This window comes from Pinus tabuliformis, chromosome 7 (assembly GCF_031772625.1).
Source record: "Pinus tabuliformis cultivar Carrire ecotype Pingquan chromosome 7, CPIR1, whole genome shotgun sequence".
NCBI lineage: Eukaryota > Viridiplantae > Streptophyta > Pinopsida > Pinales > Pinaceae > Pinus > Pinus tabuliformis.
The window spans coordinates 600,126,716-600,146,558 of record NC_142293.1 but is presented as its reverse complement, the minus strand read 5'-3'; the positions used below and the strand labels follow the sequence as shown (position 1 = coordinate 600,146,558).

General features: G+C 39.0%; 1 protein-coding gene across 1 annotated transcript; it reads left to right on the top strand.

Moving 5' to 3' along the window:
• Positions 1-1,036: 1,036 nt before the first annotated feature.
• Positions 1,037-14,544, top strand: LOC149248868 (CRS2-associated factor 1, chloroplastic-like). Its single transcript, XM_089456118.1, has 2 exons — positions 1,037-1,819; positions 14,416-14,544. The coding sequence occupies exons 1-2, from the start codon at positions 1,111-1,113 to the stop codon at positions 14,472-14,474; spliced, it is 768 nt and encodes a 255-aa protein (XP_089312244.1). The 5' UTR covers positions 1,037-1,110; the 3' UTR covers positions 14,475-14,544.
• Positions 14,545-19,843: the final 5,299 nt, after the last annotated feature.

Genomic DNA, 19,843 nt, shown 5'->3' with positions numbered 1-19,843 from the left:
CCTTATGAGATAATGTTGAGTGAAACAGGAGCAACTTCCATTGAAGCAGTTGCTATGGTGTGGCTCATAATGTATCTAAAAAGAATTGAACAAATGAGAGTAGGTAGATGGCCTAATTTTATCTTCAATCAAGGCATCAGTGAAAGAAAAAAAACATGGATGAAACAAAACTACACATGGATGCAAAAATGGAATATCTAACTCAATGCATGTCCCACAAATAGCAAGGAACTAAATAATTTTGTTATGGAGAAGTTTCGTAAAAAGGTATGGGGAAAAGAGTTGGGTAGAAAGAAGAAATACATTGAGGAATTCAACCCTATGTGTGATTTACAACAAAAAGAGTTCATTGGAGCTAGCATTTCGTGGAGTGCAAAGGTTCTTATTGCTCAATTAAGGACCAACTCACATCAACTTCACATCAACTTTTGATGGTGGAAAAGGGCTAAAGAAGCTTGAGAAGAACGGATGTGTACATTTTGCACGTCTGGGGCTGTGGAATCAGAAAAACATTTCATTTTGGACTGTGATGCATTCATAGACATCAGAAAAAGTTATGAGAACATGTTAGCATCAGTTTCTTGGCACTATCTTTTTAGCGAGGAGATTGTTGATAGGTTGGGTCAGCTCATCATCAATTTGAATCGGAAAAGCATTGAATTGCAAAGAGCGAAAAACAAGAAACTAATGGTCTCATAAATAATTTTTAATCTCGTGGACCTTAAAATATCATTTCATTTCATCACCAACTAAACCATCTTTCTTTATTACGCTATCCAATAGAGAAGAAACAATATTTCTTATTACACTATGCAATAAAGAAAATATTAAATATACAATTCAATTTAACATATTAAATGCGCAATCCAAAGCATCGAAAGCCTATCCACAGTGAATAACGGTAATCATGTGAATGATATCCAAACGGACTTCTACTTCCACCGGCGATAAGCATAAGTATGAAACTAAACCAAACGACTGCTTCGAGATTGTTATGAGAGCTCATTTTTAAATTAAACATGCCATTACAAGAATCGAAGTGATCCAGCACAGAAGCGATTAAGTATTTCACTGGACTTCATCAGGAGCGGTGAGGCAAGGCCAACAAGTATGGCAGTTAGTGTGGCAGCAATTCGCAACGGTGCCTCCTTCAATCTTTTCTCCTTGCCCCCTGCAATTCCTCCTTCCAACGCTAAAACCAACAATAATTATCGTTTTTCAACTCCCACTCTGCCCACTCTTCTTCCCCTCCTTCACAAGAAGAAGCAGCAGCACCACAACCAGGAGCAGCAGGAGAATGGAAATTCAGGCGCCCAATCTGTTTGTGATAATCCCGAAGAAGAAAAGGCAAAGCGCCAGGGCAAGGGCAAGAAAGTGTACAGATACATGGGCCACTATACAACCGAGCTGGGGGACAACCGAGGAGTCACAGTCGGCAGCGACGGAACATCATACAGAGTAGAAGGGGCGCCATTTGAGTTCAAATTCAGTTACACCGAAACCCCTAAGGTGAAGCCTCTGGCCCTCAGAAAGACACCCTTCATTCCCTTCGGGCCTCCCACAGTAAACAGGCCATGGACTGGACGAGCCCCTCTTCCGAAGAGCAAGAAAATGCTTCCCGAGTTGGATTCCTTCAACCCTCCTCCGCCCGGCAAGAAGGGCGTGAAATACGTCCAGGCGCCCGGCCCTTTTCTCATGGATAACGGCCCCAAATATGATGCCAGGACCCGAGATGAGATACTGGGGGAGCCTTTGTCGAGGAACGAGATTAACGAGCTCGTCGAGAAGTGCATTCAGGGAAATCGTCAAGTTAATCTTGGTATTCCTGCTAATTTATGTCTCCCCTTTCAGCCTACTTGTGTTTACTCAGGCATAGCACAGACCCTTCTAAACCCAATCTCGAGGTTTTGGCAAAACCGCAAGTTGTTTATGAGATTTATCTCGAATCTGGTTTACATGGGTTTGTGCTGATATCTATATTCAATGCATCCAATACATTATCTGAATTCAATTCACTGTCACACTATACACTTCACTGTCACACACAAATAGACACATGCACGAACAGTTAAAGAGTTTACATGGATGGCTTTTCACCCTCATTTGGGATGTAGAATATATGTCAAGAATGAAAGTATCCTAAATTTTTAGAATATCCTGTGTCAATAGTCAATGCAAATATATCGTTCATAACGAGCATTCTAAAGCCTGGTGCAAAGGGTGATTCATCAACCCTCAGTGTCCTCCTGATCATGTATTGAATATAAACGCTAACCCAGATCCTTCTAAACACAGACCCAATATCCACCTGAAGGTTGCGAAGCTCAAGCATGCATATCTTGAATTTACACAAATTTCCAACTTTACGACCATTAGAATTCGAGATGTACAACCTCACGTTTCACTCCCTTGATGTTGTACCAGCCAATCATTCCCACTATATATGGGTTTGGGCCAGCATACTTTCCTGGCTTACAGCTAGGGTCAGTGCATCATCTCAACCCAATTGAAACATATTCGTTGGTTTATGGATCTTAGGCTCAAGGAAGAAATGAAAGCTCAATTGCTGCATTTTTTATTTTTTAATCTTTTGGATTTTTAATTTTTTGATCTAAAAAGTTTAGGGTCAAATGCATCTCCATGATTATTATTATGTACGCATGTTCTCACAATGGCTTGGGAGATTTGCACTGATAGCTTACCATTTCCCTCAGAGCAGTCTTGATGACCCTGGGCACTCTCCAAAACACCCTCCAAAAAGAATCCAACGAAGTCACTTGAAAGGAGGGGCGGCCAGTGAATGGCAAATTGCATTTCGTCTGCCTGTACTGGCCCCAAGGGCCCAAAAAGATGGTTACCCGACCCATAAAGGTGTCAAGATTATTAAAAATGTTAGTTGAGGCACCATTGAGAAATTGTTTGTAACCCATTGGTGATGATCATCTAGAGCTGGTTGAGATCTTTTTGTGTGTCTTCTCTTGCACCGATAGAATAGTTGTCTTAGCTTAGAATGTAGTGGCACATTCTTTGAATCTTTTTTCGTCTTTTGTTTTGAAACTGCTTAGAAAGCACACTGTCAACTTCTTTCAGCGTAATTGACAGGTTTGTGGGATAACTATTCTGCTAAAATCTCCAAAGCTTGCATCCGGTTTCATCCCTTTGAAATTCATGCCGTTCAAGTCAAGTCAGGCAGACCATAATGAAAATGGACCCTTGGTAGACAAATGACTAAATAATCCATCAACTTCACCCATGAACCAAAACCACGGCCCATTTATAACTGTATGAAGTTGGCTATTATTTTAGTCTTGCATGAGAAAATAAAAGTATTAATGAGATATTGATTGCTAAGTAGAGAAAATAAAAGTATTAATGAGATATTGATTGCGAAGTAGACAATATGATAAAACAATCCATTTGTACATATATTAGACTTTGCTTTGGAACAATGGGAAATAAGGGCAGTTAAGAAGATAGCAGCAAAGGGAAAAGTGTATCTCTGATCTATGCATGTTATCAACGATTAGAAGAGTGAACTTCAAAATGAGAATTTTGCTGACTGCTTGCAAGTCCGCAATTATTCTTGACCTTTCTTCCTTTCAATAAGATACTTAAAACATTGAAACCTGAAGTGTGAAAACAAAGAACATTCTTCTCTCATATTTGCCTTTTGTATTGTGAACTGATTATCGAAAATATCAGAAAAATAGTTTTGTTTTCTTTACTTTTTGAAAATTATAAACGGAAATCTAAATATAACCGAATTTCTATATTAAAAGGTCCAAACCGGCAAAACTGAGTCAAACTAGCCTTAAATATCTTTTGTGACCTACTGCCGTACTATCCTAACTGAGTCAAACTAGCCTTAAATATCTTTTGTGACCTACTGCCATACTATCCTGAACAGGAAGTGAAATCATTCAGGATGTCCTCACTAGAACCAGATATGATACAATACGGAAAGACATGTTAATGGATCAATAGAACCAAACCCAATAAATCAGAATCCAGACTGTAAGCAACGCTTTTATGTTAATTTCCAAACCCGCTATTCTTCATTGATAGCCTGTTCTTTAATATTCCTGTCATGGTAGAGGTGCCTAATATTAAAGTTCAGACCTCGTAAGAGAAGATTCCTTCACGATTTATTATGAATTTCAATTTCCCATTGGTACTTTCTAGTATCAATTTCGAATCACCTTAGACAAGCAGTGTATAAATGCTCTTATTTCTGGCCAATTTGAGGTTTCTAATGAAGGCTCTAAACTTTGCCTCATTTGGAAGCCTGTCCTAAGCCTTCCATGAAAGTAAAGGAAGATTAACCGGTAATGTCATAAAGGTGACAACCAGCTTCGGCTGTGTTTGGATTTTCCTCATCCTACTATCAAATCTGGGTTTGGAAAGTATAAGAGGAATGATAGCCATTGGTGGGTCAAAGACTCTAGGTTCTAAAGGAGCTATTTTTAACCTGCATCTAAAGAGGAGAAACAAATTCATTGTCGAATTTGTAGCTCGATTGGATTTATATATGTTTATTTTCATTTTCTTTCTTGTTGTAATGTCTTGTTTAACATTTTAACTAGGTCAAAATAAAATAAAAACAAAATTAAAATTAAAATAAAATAAAAAACATAAAATTAATAAAAAAAATTCTAAGTAATACTATTCAATTGATATGAAATAAAATAAAGGTACATCGAGACTCTACCCTCAGCAGTGCTGAACACCGTTTGTCAAAAAATATCACAGTCTAAGTGCGACTGCCCCATCGATGGGGAAACCAGTCCGTGAAAGCAAATAAAAATCCACGCAGGGGTTACCAGTTTTGGCAAAAAAAATACCAAACATAGCAAAAACTACCAAAAGGAAAGTTTTTACAAAACATAACATGGCAGAAATCATCCAATCAGCATAAGAAAACGCCAGCTAACAGAAGGGCGACACCTGGCTGCCAAGTGTCAATCGTGATGGACCTCCTGGAGGTCATCTGGGGCAAGCTCTTCCTCGATAAGACACGCGTACTTGTACCACTCCTCCTCTGCTGACGTGCCACGCTAAATTCCACGAGCTGGTTGAGTGCCAGTGGAGCTGCCTTCTGCTGCATGCTGGCTAGACATGTCTCCTGCTCTGCCACCGGTTGCCTTTGTGTCTCCAGCCCTGCCTTCGGCAATTGGCTCATTGCCAACCAGCTCCTCTCCATGTGGGATGGCAAAATCCTCCACCAACTACTGCTTGCCTTGGTCTCGACCACTCCTATACCGTTGAGCAGCCCTCTACTGCTCACCATTGTTCCCTGGCGGAGCTTCCTGCAGGTCAATTTCCTCAGAGAAGGTGATGGTGACTGTGGCAGTGATAATAGGCCTATGAAGAGTGGCTATGGAAGCAAAATTGAGTCGTGTGAGGAGCGGGATGAGGGGGAAGGGGAAAATTGGCCGTATGAACTATTGTGTCCATCCTGCGGGCACCCTGGAGCTGAGCCCATCCTCTGCCACTGCGGGTATATGGATACCAGCCAGAGAAGGTACTATATGGATTTGAGATGTCGGGAGAAGAGGAGGGGGAGGCAGATTCAGGGCTGGGCGTAGCAGGAGGACGGATGCTTCCGCCACGACTGCCCCCTCTTCTACTTTGCATGGGGTGGCGGATGTGCGCCATAATGGAATTCGTCACAGAGCTATCAATTGGGGAATCAAAGGAATGGCTATGCACAAAGAGAGTTGTGGAATTCTGGGCTGGAATCAAATTACAATGCATGGTTTGGGAGAAATGATACCCATTTCCCACATACACACAGCCGAGCAGCCAACAGCGGCTTCCAGTGATGGTGCGAGAGCAAGGCTCTGCTGCCTGAGGAGCGCAGGTGCTATTGAGCAAAGGGGGAAAGACTGCATTATGGTCTGTGGAGGCCATTGCGTTGAGCTTGATAGAGAATTCTCGACTGGAGCACCCAATTAATGGCGCCTACAAGTTGCCATGAATTCCTTTCATTCTTGCTTGGGAAGGGACACGGGCGGCCATCTGGCCAGGCCTCCCGCCGTCCTTCCATCTAATCACAATTAATGAAATTGTTATCACCCGCATCTAGGTAACATAAAATTAATAATTATATTTATAATTATAATTAATAATTATATTTATAATTATAATTAATAATTATATTTATAATTATAATTGATAATTAAACCACCCTAGATCCATCTTAAAATCTAGATCTACCAAGTGCCCAGAAGAATCAAATCTCTTGAGATGCAAACCTCTTTTAGAGTGAAAGGAGATTTGTTCCCTCTAAGCAATTGGTAGATCCAGAGTTAAGATGGATCTAGGGTGGTCATAAATTTTTAATGCAAGTCTTTTTTGTCTACCACATTCTCTTAATGTTAAACACTTCATTTCAAAATGGTCAAGGATAGACTTCACCATTTAGGTCTAGTAGATGGTTTCCGTGTTATTTTCCACAAAATGACTATCAAGCATATTGGTTGCATTTGACTATGCCATTCTTTGTTGTCAACCCTCTTCGTTGGTTTGGGATCATTTTGGAAGATAGGTGGATAATTTGACTGTGAAACTGAGGAATATGGAACACCATAAGAGTTAGCAGGAATATCCTTTCATGGAAAAGTAGCTCTATGGCAGAGGAATATAAAGCACCACAAGATTGATAGTAATCTCCTTTTTTATGACAAAGGAATCTTGAGCTACTTTAATAGGCATGCTTCCCCTTTTCATTTAGGAGAGACTACTGCATTTAGAGCAGGATTGGCAGTTCAGATTTCAACTAGATTGACATTTTTTATGGATGTAGATTCTCGATTGGGTTTAATGTTGGGGATTTTTCTGGTAAAATCCCAAAAACACACAAATAAAACTCAACTCAGAGGCAATGCTCTGTTTCTCTCTCCACAGGATCTTTAACACAAGGAAGCTAATAAAATTTCTGAGAACAGAGATTTTTCACACCCATAATAAACTTGTATTAATTCATAAAAGGCCTGATACAATTTTCTTCCTCTTTCACTCAGAGGGATTTACCAAAAAAAACTTTCACCAAAACAAAATACTCTTTCTCTCTTTTACAAAATGATTTTTACACTGCTGTGTAAAATCTTCATTCACATTTTACTGCTGTAAAAAGCATTTTACATATACTGCTGTAAAAATAATTTTACATATGTAGTAAAATTTTTCATTACATTCACAAAAAAAATTCTTTGCTCACACCATACAAATCTTCATTCGTTCTTCCTTTTTTTTGAGCAACCAACAAAACTCAGGTTTTTATATTTCGCACTGCTGTGCGTTCATCTCCTCCTTGCTTCACACGCTATTCAATTCATAACTTATGCACTGCTGTGCACTCCTCTCTGTTCTCTTTTGCTGCCCCGGGCTCGCATATATTACAATGGTCAACGCCAAACAAAAACATATATCATATATGATACATATGCAATAAAAAAAACTTACGTGCTTTTCTTACCCATACCTCCGTAAGTTTAAAAAACAATAAAATTAAAAGTTTCTACCTCAAACTATGACTAAGCATTAAATGCATTAATTAAAAGCCAGCGGTAAAAGTAAAATTAACGTTCTGGCAGGTTGGAGTGAATCCATATGCGTTGACCTGATCGGACGCAATTCGCACACCAACCTCACACAACTCAAACGACTTTTAATGTCCGGGGAATGGGCGGTTTCATGGTTGTACACTGGACGCGTGTCTCGTGCTGATTGTGTCGGAGCCCTCCTTACGGAAACAACCTTTTGCGAATGGTGGTGCGGAGAAGATACCGGTGGTTTTGATGACGCGCAGATGAAATTACAACTTCAACACTCCCCTTTAATTCCAGCTGCTGGGCATTCAGTCATACCCAAACACTTCCTCAAAAATTCAAAGCTTTTCTGGTCCAGTGGCTTGGTCAAAATGTCTGCAACCTGTTCCTGACTCCTGCAATGTTCTAGAACAATTTCTCCATTGCTCACCAATTCTCTGATGTAGTGAAACCTTGTATCAATGTGTTTCGTTCTCTTATGAAACACTGAATTCTTTGACAATGCAATAGCTGAGCTATTGTCACAAAAAATCACTGTCGCTTTTGCCTGCTCTTGGCCTAAGCTCCTCAACATTCTTCTCATCCAAACTGCTTGACATGCTGCTGTTGTAGCTGCCACATATTCAGCCTCTGTTGTAGATAATGCTACAATGGACTGCTTCTTATAAGCCCATGAAATGACTCCTGAACCCATATGAAAAACATAACCGGAAGTGCTTTTCCGATCATCTACACTTCCAGCCCAATCACTATCAGTGTATCCAATTAAATCTGAACTTTCTGAGACATTATATAAAATTCCAAACATTTTGGTACCTTTGACATACCTCAAAATTCTTTTTGCTGCCTGCCAATGTGCCTCCTTTGGCCTCTCCATGAATCTGGAAATTAAACTAACAGCAAACATAATGTCAGGCCTAGTTGCTGTTAAATACATAAGGCTGCCAACAATACTCTTGTACAAACTAGGATCAAAATCCTTGCTGCTGTCCTCTCTGCTGAGTTTTAATCCCATTACTGTGGGAGTGATCGCTGCTTTGCATTCTTGCATGTTAAATCTGCCCAACACTTGATTTACATATCTAGCTTATGAGATAAAAATTCTTTTTCATTTTGATCTACTTCTATGCCTAAGAAGTATCTCAAGAAACCCATGTCAGTCATTTCAAATTCCTCTTTCATGACTGATTTAAAATTCTCAATGAGTTGATCATCATTTCCTGTGAAAATAACATCATCAACATATAAGACAATGGTTCAATTAAAATTTTACCATCTTTTTCTTTGATGTAGACGGTGGGTTCTCCTTCACACTTGTCAAATTCATTATCCAATAGATAGGAATCTATCCTGCTGTACCATGCTCTTGGCGTTTGCTTCAGCCCATAAAGAGCCTTCTTCAATTTGCACACTTTGTGCTCTTCACCTTTCTTCTCATAGCCTAGAGGTTGTTCAACATAAACCTCTTCCTTTAACACTCCATTTAGGAATGCTGACTTCACGTCCATTTGGTAGACTTTCCATTTGTTTTGTGCTGCTATGGACAGCACTGCTCTCACGGTTTCCATTCTTGCAACCGGTGCGAAAGTCTCCTCATAATCTCTCCCATATTGCTGCTTGTACCCTTTGACAACCAGCCTTGTCTTGTGCCTTTCTATCTTGCCTTCAGCATTGCTCTTGGTCTTGTAGACCCATTTGACTCCAATGACTTCTTTACCTTTTGGTAGCTCAACCAAATCCCATGTCTTGTTTCTTTCTATGGCATTCATCTCCTCATCCATAGCTTCTATCCATTTCCTATCCTTAATTGCATCTTCGAAATGAATAGGGTCATCAACCTGACAATACAAAGCAAACAAGGAATTCATACCTTCATCATAAATGTCACTTAAATTTCTGAACTTCTTACCTCTTCCATTTGGTGTGCAAGTGCTTGAAGAAGCACTTGAATTTCCTCCTTGTGGTGTGCTTGGAGAAGCACTTTCATTTATCCTCAAGGGTGTTCCTTGCTGTCCTTGTGTTGGCGCTGCTGTTTGGGGATGTATTTCAGCCACCTCCTCCTCATCTTCATCATGAGACAAACAGCTTTTAACATTCACTGTTTTCTCTATGCTTCCATCCCAAGCTTCCTCCTCAATGAACTGAACATCTCTGCTGACAAAAAACTTCTTGGTGGATGGGATATACAACCTGTAGGCTTTGGATTCCTCACTGTATCCAATGAAAATACATTTCTCCCCTTTGCTGTCCAACTTCCTCCTTAGCTGATCCGGAATGTGTGCATAGGCCACACATCCAAAAACTTTCAAGTGGGTGACACCTTGCTTTCTCCCACTCCATGCTTCTTCCGGCACTTTGTTCAACACTGCTTTTGTAGGACACCTGTTCAAAATATACACTGCACAATTTACAGCTTCAGCCCAATAATCATTTGGCAAATGCTTTGCCTTCAGCATGCTCCTCGCCATATCCATGATGGTCCTATTCTTCCTTTCAGCAACTCCATTTTGCTGTGGGGTGTACCTAGCTGTAAACTGTTTGTGAATTCCATTTTCTCTACAAAACCATAGGAACTCCTTGGAGATATACTCACCTCCTCTGTCAGTTCTCAAAACTTTTATATGCAGCCCGCTTTGGTTCTCCACAAGTGCTTTGAAATTTCGGAATTTTTCAAACACTTCACTTTTGTTTTTAAGAAAATATACCCAAGTTTTTCTTCTAAACTCATCAATAAATGTTAGGAAATATTGGCTGCCTGCTAATGATGGATTTTGCATTGGTCCACATAAGTCTGAGTGGACAATCTCTAAGGGTGCCTTTGCCCTTATGCTTTTACCTGATGGAAAACTTTCTCTATGTTGTTTCCCCAAAATGCAACCTTCACAAAGGCTGTCCAGTTTCTCTATCAATGGTAATCCTCTTACCATTCCTTTTCTACTTAACAAGTTTAGACCTCCAAAATTGAGATGTCCAAATCTCAAGTGCCACAACCAATTTTCATCCTTTGGCACGCTTTGGAAAGCCTCTTGAGTGACTGCTGCAATTTCTCCTTTGTTTTTCAAATCTGCCCTTATTCTAAGAGGGAACATCCTGTTCCTTGTCATCTTCACTTCAGCAATGCATCGTTTGCTGGGTGCTATATCCATGATGGTGCACACATCATTCACAAAGAAAACATTGTAACCTTTTTGAACAAGCTGTCCAATACTCAAGAGGTTACATCTCATTCCAGGGACATAGTAGACATCTGCTATGGTTTTCCTTTCTCCTTGCTTTGTAAATATTTTTACCTCTCCTTTTCCCATAACAGAAATTTTGCTATCAGTTCCTAGTGTGACTTCTGATTTCACATTTTTATCTAGGACAGAAAAGAGGGCTATGTTTCCTGTCATATGGTTGCTGCAACCTGAATCTAAAAACCATATGTCCTCATTGTTTGTTTCAGCCATGTTACAAGCTAACAACACATTATCTTGGCTGATGTTTTCTCTAGTGACATTTGCATTTTGTCTATTACTCATATCATGTTGCTTCTTCCTACATTCACTGGCATAATGCCTATATTTTTTACAATAATAGCATTGGACATTGGATTTTTCATACCTTTGTCCTTAAGCATGATGTTGTCCTCTTTGTTGGCTGCTGCCTTGGCCTTGGTTTTGATTTGGATTGCTGCCTCTTCCTTGAGCATTTGCTGGACTGTTCCTTCCACCTCCGTTCTAGCTTCTGCCTCTTCCTCTCTTGTTTCCTCTGCCTTGACCTCTTCCTCTTCCAAAAGACATCTGGGTCTTAAAGGCTTGCTCTAGATATGAGTTTTCATTTCTACTCAACCTCTGCTCATGTGTTATCAGACCAATTACATGTGTGAAAAATGAGTCAATGGTGTCTGACTCCTTCATGCTCAGATTTTCAAAATCTTTCCTCAGCAGTTGTAGTTTTGTTGTCTTCACTTTCTCCATGCCTTGATAGGCTGTTTTGAGGGTTTGCCATGCTTCATTGGATGTCTTAGCTGCTGCTATCCTTGGAAACACACTCTGGTCCACTGCTTGATACAACAATACAATGGCTTTTGCATCCTTCTTCCTATTGCTCTTCAGCAGATCTCTCTCTGCCTGAGTTAAGTTGTTAAATTGATTTTCATCTGTTGGTTCTTCAAACCCAGATTCAACAAGCTCCCATAGATCTTGTGAGACAAACAAGGCTCTCATGGTTATAGCCTAGTAGTCATAGTTTGTCCCATTAAACTGTGGGAGCTGGGTATTAAACATACCCATGCTAGTGCTGGTGCTAGCCATTCCTTGCATCCTCAACTATGCTTCAATTTCTTGACTGTGTATTTTAAAACACTGACTGCTTCACAGTAACAAAAAGAAAACTTTGAGGAATACCTAAATCTTTTGCCTGAGACTTCACTTTGCTGGAGAAGATTTACTGTTGCAACAAAAGACTCCTCCCTTCAGCTTCTTGAACACCTTCAAAGAGCCTAAGCCTGCTCTGATACCACTGTTGGGGATTTTTCTGGTAAAATCCCAAAAACACACAAATAAAACTCAACACAGAGGCAATGCTCTGTTTCTCTCTCCACAGGATCTTTAACACAAGGAAGCTAATAAAATTTCTGAGAACAGAGATTTTTCACACCCATAATAAACTTGTATTAATTCATAAAAGGCCTGATACAATTTTCTTCCTCTTTCACTCAGAGGGATTTACCAAAAAAAAACTTTCACCAAAACAAAATACTCTTTCTCTCTTTTAAAAAATGATTTTTACACTGCTGTGTAAAATCTTCATTCACATTTTACTGCTGTAAAAAGCATTTTACATATACTGCTGTAAAAATAATTTTACATATGTAGTAAAATTTTTCATTACATTCACAAAAAAAATTCTTTGCTCACACCATACAAATCTTCATTTGTTCTTCCTTTTTTTTGAGCAACCAAAAAAACTCAGGTTTTTATATTTCGCACTGTTGTGCGTTCATCTCCTCCTTGCTTCACACGCTGTTCAATTCATAAATTATGCACTGCTGTGCACTCCTCTCTGTTCTCTTTTGCTGCCCCGGGCTCGCATATATTACAATGGTCAACGCCAAACAAAAACATATATCATATATGATACATATGCAATAAAAAAAACTTACGTGCTTTTCTTACCCATACCTCCGTAAGTTTAAAAAACAATAAAATTAAAAGTTTCTACCTCAAACTATGACTAAGCATTAAATGCATTAATTAAAAGCCAGCGGTAAAAGTAAAATTAACGTTCTGGCAGGTTGGAGTGAATCCATATGCGTTGACCTGATCGGACGCAATTCGCACACCAACCTCACACAACTCAAACGACTTTTAATGGTCGGGGAATGGGCGGTTTCATGGTTGTACACTGGACGCGTGTCTCGTGCTGATTGTGTCGGAGCCCTCCTTACGGAAACAACCTTTTGCGAATGGTGGTGCGGGGAAGATACCGGTGGTTTTGATGACGCGCAGATGAAATTACAACTTCAACATTTAAGGCAGATATGGTGGCACTCCTTTCCTATGTAGCAGAGCTAATTGGTATAGTCACAACCTGGCTCTCTGATTTGTATGCCTAGATGTACCTTTTTCTTGTGCAATAACATAATATGAGATGCATTTTTCAAAACAGAAAAGGCCTTATTTTGGGCAAACATGACGAGCTCAAAGGGATTTTGTGTAATGATCTACAGAATATCATGCAAATGTGCCTACCTTTAAGACTGTGAGGACAAAGATATATCCATGTCCAGGATAAAACCTTCTGTGTCCTTGACTGCTAAAAGAATTTATGGATCTAATTCAGGTTCATGACAACCTTTTTTCAGGTCTCCTTGACAAAGTCATAGTGGGTAATCAAGTGCTCTAATTATTTTTGACCTTTCATGATGGACCATGCCAAAATGTTTTGGTCAGTTTGTCAAAAATAAGTTTGTTTCCTTGCAGCAGAAGCCACTCACACACATGCACGAGCTCTTGGTTGATAAGAGCCATTTCTAGATCTTGTCTTTCATTGTTGACCTCCGCAAGCTGTACCTGCAACAGTTGGGCACCCCGAGGTACTTTGTAATCTCACAACAGAGACCCTAATTTCCAAAGTTCAAAGTTCAAATTAATCTATTGAAGCCAGTAGTGACAGTAATACACATAGAAATAAGAGCATTGAGCAACCTGTATGCCTCCTCCAAGTTATTAACCAAAAGTCCTACTCTTCTAGGCTTTTCTACATGCCTGTCAATGAAATCAGTGTTCTTGGTTCATTGTCTGACAAATATTTCAGAAAATCGTTTTTTTCAGCTCATTGTCTTAGTCAACGAGAGTTAGATAATAATAAACCATCTCTTGGCAATCAGAAAACTGAAATTCTCTGGAAACTCAGTACTTGACTCAGGTACAAGAATGCAACCAACGGGGTACATTGTTCGGTAACCATGCTTCATTGTCAGTCATGAAGTCTGCTTTTTTCCTGATCTTTTTTATAGTTGTAGTTAACTGCCAGCCAATTCCTGTTCTAGGAACCTAAGCAACAAGCATAAAGACTTAGTTTCATTAGTTCATTTTGGGACAAGGGCTTCAGAAATTCAATCATTTCAGTTCACCGTCTCACTCAAAAGAGTCAAATAAGCCTTCTTTTGGCAATCAGAAATCTCAAAATGCTTGGCAAATACATTTCTTGATCGAGGTGAAGAAAACTGAAACAGGTGTTCAAAATTCAGTAGCTAAGCTTCTTTGTAAGCATCACATTTTCTTCCACTCTTTTGTGCACTTGTAATGTGTAATAGTTTTTTTTGCAGTTTAATAGTATTTTAAGCACAGGTCCTAAATTTCGTTTCCTCTTATTGCAGGAAGGGATGGATTGACACACAATATGTTAGAATTGATCCATATTCATTGGAGACGTTGACGGGTTTGTAAGATAAAATGCAAAGGTGTTCCAATTGTAGGCATGGATAATGTTTGCTATCATCTGGAGGTTGGTATTTCTGTAACTATAAAAATATGTTTATTTTGGAACTTGTCTTCAGTATCTGGCTCTTCTTTTACCTACGAGGGAATGAGCATAATGTTGTCTTTTTAAGGGAAGCAAACTGACAAATTTTCCTGGCAGAATTAGTAGAATATATAACTCTTCTCTAGCTATTAAAGACAATTGCAGAAAGACATGAACACATACTTACTTATATGCATGCATATATGTATATGCACACACAGAAAGTACACAATGTGTTTTCTAGCACTCAAGATGTATATAATTTCCTTAGTAAGTTCTCCGCTTTTCTAAATTGAAGTGGCAGAACTGTTTTCTTCACTTTCCTTTATTTCCTGTAGTGCAACAACCTACAAAAGGCAAAAGACTTAGCCGAGAACAGCTCAATACTCCACACAGTTAAGGTTTTAACTCAGAAATAAACTCACACCAGTTCAGGGTAAAACTTGTTTTTATTAATGTTACAGTACAGGTCATCATCGTGGATCCTATCTCTAGTGCTCTCTCTTTCTATCTCTTCTTTATTTTAAAAAGGCTCCCTCTGCAGTTATTACAAATACATCCTATTTAGCTGCTTGTCTGTTCATATTCTGGAGCATGCCAACAGTCACGATGCTGTATCTTCATCTTCTGTTTTTTCTGCACCACTTCAACTTCTTGCCCCTTCACCTTTTTCTTCTCTACCACCCTTTCTCAAAAGTGTGTGCTCCTGTCTCTATTTCTGCACAAGTTTTTGCTGCTTCACTTCAGTGCACATCTCTGTTCAGTCTTGTCTGCACACTTTCGTTCAGAATCACTTCTGTCATGTTTTTTAGTTCTTTTTGGGCTTATTTCTACACATGCTGTCCACATGTGCATTTCACTGAGTATTTCCCACTTCATCTCCAGTATTTCCCACTGCACTCTTCCATTCTGACTCCCCCCTGCTACTGTGGTCACTTATTTCTTTAACGACCTTCCATGCAACCTTTGCTTTCTGCTCCCATGTGCTCCTGCATCACAGATTATTAAATGATAAGAGTATAGTTGAGTGAAACATCCATTGATTTGTTTGATCAAGTTTTCATGGTATTCCATATTGCTTTTTAAGCCTCTGGCCATTGATATACTTTGTTCTTTCGCTGGGAAGAAAGCGGGGCTGGAGGTAGTGGGGGTGCGTGTTCTCGATTTTAATATTTTGAGTGTATGTCTGCAATGGTGTATATAGATACTTTCATCTGTGTGTATTCTGTATGTTTTTGTGTGCCCACACACGTAGGTAATTAAAAGTAAATTTTAAAGTATCTTATTATCCACTTAAACTGATTTGGCTTGTTGGACATGTGTTAATTCTCTTTGATGACAGAGGGAAACCAATTCTGAGAGGTCAAACATCTTCCCTCACACACAGAGACAAGTGCTTTATACTCTAGAAGGTTTTAAACTAGGCTCTTTGCATGCCAGAGCCCTGTCCCAAGCACATATGTTTAATTAATTAGTTGAGATTCATCCAATGCCATCTTCAAATGAGATTAAGAGCAATGCTCTATGGATAGTGGAAGAACTCATTTCTAGGAGTGGCCTTTGCACTCCCACTTTGTACATAACACACATGTACTTAGCAGTCCTATTGACTTATTTGTGGTTATTTGTTGGACATTAATGAAATTGTCTTATCTTTGTGGAAGAACTCATTTCTCACAGTTCTCTATGGATAGTGGAAGAATTCATTTCTAGGAGTGGCCTTTGCACTCCCACTTTGTACATAACACACACGTACTTAGCAGTCCTATTGACTTATTTCTGGTTATTTGTTGCACATTAATGAAATTTCCTTATCTTATATATAGTTGTTGCCTTTAAGCCAATAAGTCATTGATGGTTACATACTGGTCTAGCCCTCCCAGCTCTTGAACTGGACCAGGAGGCTCGTCCACAACCAGCTCACACCAACTCAAACTATTGGAACCATAGTTGCAGGAACCGTCCCCCCCCCAAGGATCAGGAGGCGGAACCACGTCCCGTACGGATCCACCACCGATCCTCTAGCAGAATCGCGGGTTAGAAAATCGGATCCGTGGTTCCGCCATTTTTTGGCGGTTCCTGGAAAAACAGATCCGCGGGGGCCCGATCCGCAATTCTGGCTCCTCAATCCATGGATCCAAAAAGGATCGGCTGCGGATCTGTGGAGGTTCGGGCATGTATCTGTCGCGGATCACGACTGGATCCAAAAGAAGGTGGATGGTTCACACGGTTCCGCAAGGCTTTTTTGTTTTTTGTTTTTTTTTTATTTCGAACTGTTATATGAGGAACTATGCTTTCTGAATACTCCAAAGGTGCCACTTGATGCTCCCTAGATGCTTATTAGATGCTCCTTAATGTTAATCTTAAATTTTTAAAGTAAAAGGATGAAAATGAAAGATAAAGGAGAATGTCACTTTTACTTAAATTTTTAACATTACCATAAAATGACTCAAGATGTTTGAGAGTGGTTCCAACCTCATCAGACTTCATATGGAGAAAATATAATTTCATATCTCATTCAAAATTCAGCAGACTTAATAGTTTTCATGGTCAATGGGATTGTGGTGTTTCATTGGATTATATCATGTATGAGGGCATGTGGTTGGCATTTAATCAAGAGCACCGAGCCTATATGTACCCCAATGTTGGTGTTGTTGATTGTTGAACTTCTTTGTCATGGAGTTAGCAAAAATCATTGATCAAGCATGTTAAGCTTTCTCTACCATAATATAAGGCTAGGATTAGGCAGTTTGATCAAAATTGGGCAATGTTGACTAATATCACTAGAGAATCGAAGTAAAGGCAAAGGCTAGACAAGAGAAGAGGACTCTAGATTCTAGATGGTTGATTCATCTGGATGGTTGATGTTAGAATAATTAATCATTGATGTACAATGGATGCCATATCTATCTTGATTTATGTAAAAATATGCACGTTTTCATGTCTTCTACGACTAATTTGGTATTTTGGATGTTTTTTTTAATATAAATGCAAAAAAAATATTAAAAAATTATATATATAGTAGATGCTTCCGAGACGCTTCGCTTCCTAGATTTTTGGGAAATGACGCTTCCATGTCCCCGCTTCGTCGCCATTTCATGCAACATTGGTTGGAACCAGTTGTGGTTCTAGGGAAGAAAATGACAAAGTGAAGGGAAAAAATAGATTGAACAATATGGGGAAACGGGTATACACACACACACACACATATATCATTTCCCTGTTTCCAAATTTTTGAGTGGTCATGTTTCCAACACATTTTCTTCTTGAAAATTCATGCCTGTTTCCCCATATTGCGACTGTTACAAATTGTTGAGGATTCATATTTCCAGAATGTTTCCTTTTCCATAATGTATACATGTTTCCCCATATTGTGGAACTTAGGCCCCCTTCCCTCCCCCCTCACACACACACACGCGCGCATATATAATATTCTATTTTATAAATAGCACATTATATTGAAACTTCGAAAGAAATCATCATGAATAAATGAGCAAGAACATTTAAATGACAAATATAGTGGCAAGCAGTCTCCCACCATTGCTTATATTGGGATCCTCATCATTAGTATCATCCTCTGCCTCCTTGTCTAGCCTTTGCGCCTTGATCCTCCAGGAACATCAGTTAACAACATCCAATTTTGATGAAAATGGCCTAATCCAAACCTTAAAATATGGTAGAAAAAGCTCAACATGCCTAATCAATGGTTCCAGCTTGAGTGAAGGGTACATTTTTGTTAAGGCTATGATAGACGAGTTCGACAATAAGTTCCACCAACATCGGGGTACACAAAGGGCTTGGTGCTTTTGTTTAAATACCAATCCCAAACCCCCTCATACATGATAGAATCCAATGAAAATGCTACAATCCTGCCATCCTAAAAACTGTTAGGTCTACTGAGTTTGAATGGGATATGGAATTTTTACTTTCTCCATATGAAGCTTGATGAGGTTGGAGCCACTCTCAAACATCCTGAAACAATTAATGATAATTTTAAAAATTTAAGTAAAATGATAGAAGAGTTAAAATAAAGGAAATGTCAAATGAAAATGTTGCAATCCTGCCAATCCTGAAATTCTGAAAACTGTTAGGTCTGTTGAGTTTTAATTGGGATATGAAATTTTTACTTTCTCCATATGAAGTCTAATGAGGTTGGAACCACTCTCAAACTTCCTGAAACAATTAATGATAATTTTAAAAATTTAAGTAAAAGGATAGAAAAGCAAAGATAAAGGAAATGTCAAGGAAAGATAAAGGAAATGTCAAATAAACATAAAGGAAATGTCAACCTGGGAAAGGAAAGAGAAATGAAATGTCAACTTTTACTTTAAGAATTGAACATTGCAATTAATTGCCATCAATTTTGGTAGAGCCCAATGACAAACTGAGTAAAAAATCAGCTAAACCATTTTGGAAACGTGTTGTACAAATGTTGGTATGGCTGGGAAATCCGTTTCCAACTTTCCAGTTGTGCTAAGCTCATTTTGTACTCATGGGCATTTGTATCATTGGAAACATATTTCAAGACCATATCATGTGTTTTCCATTTCCTGCAAGAGTGTATAGTATGAGGCCTTGTACTATCTACAACTTGGGGAAATATACGAAAAAAAAATCCTCTCCTAAACCCTAAAAACTAGCAAATTTCATATATTTTGTGTCCACTGGTTTGGATTTACATTTATGTACATGAATATACATTTTTTATTATTAAATTTTGTATGTTCTATGTATTTTCAGTAAATTGATTCTGTACTAGTCTAACCTTCTGCTGGTTCCTGTTCAGAGAAATTTGAATTACACTATAAGATATAATTGTTAAGCCATTTCTCATGATGATTGAATCCCCTAGGAATGTCACACCCATACACCATTGTAAGTATTTGTCAATCAGAATCGACTGCATAATGTTACCCCTCAAAATTCATGTGCATTTTGAGGATTTTCTCTAGCAGTTCAGTGATGGAGAGGTGCAATTTGTGAGGGGTGCTGTGTGACTTAGAAGCGCCTTTGTAGGGACTTTCCAGCTATCCCAAGAACATTAAAACCATCATCATCAGCAACTGTTTCTTAGTGTATGGGATCACTTTCAGATCATACTTAACATAATGTTGGACTGAGAAGCAAAGTACCTAATGAGGCCCTTCAAGGTGTTACGCCTATCTAATGTTATTTCTATTAGGGTGACTTTTGGACTGTTCAAGATAGCCTGGAATATGCATTGAATGGGTCTAGAAATACGATTGCATCGATAGAATTCTTTTTCAAAGGAAGGTTCGTAC

Bases quoted from the DNA above. Each gene is read 5' to 3' on its own strand.
- LOC149248868 (XM_089456118.1), top strand. From the start codon at position 1,111: ATGGCAGTTAGTGTGGCAGCAATTCGCAACGGTGCCTCCTTCAATCTT. The intron at 1,820-14,415 runs GTATTCCTGCTA...CTCTTATTGCAG, and splicing joins AAATCGTCAAGTTAATCTTG to GAAGGGATGGATTGACACAC.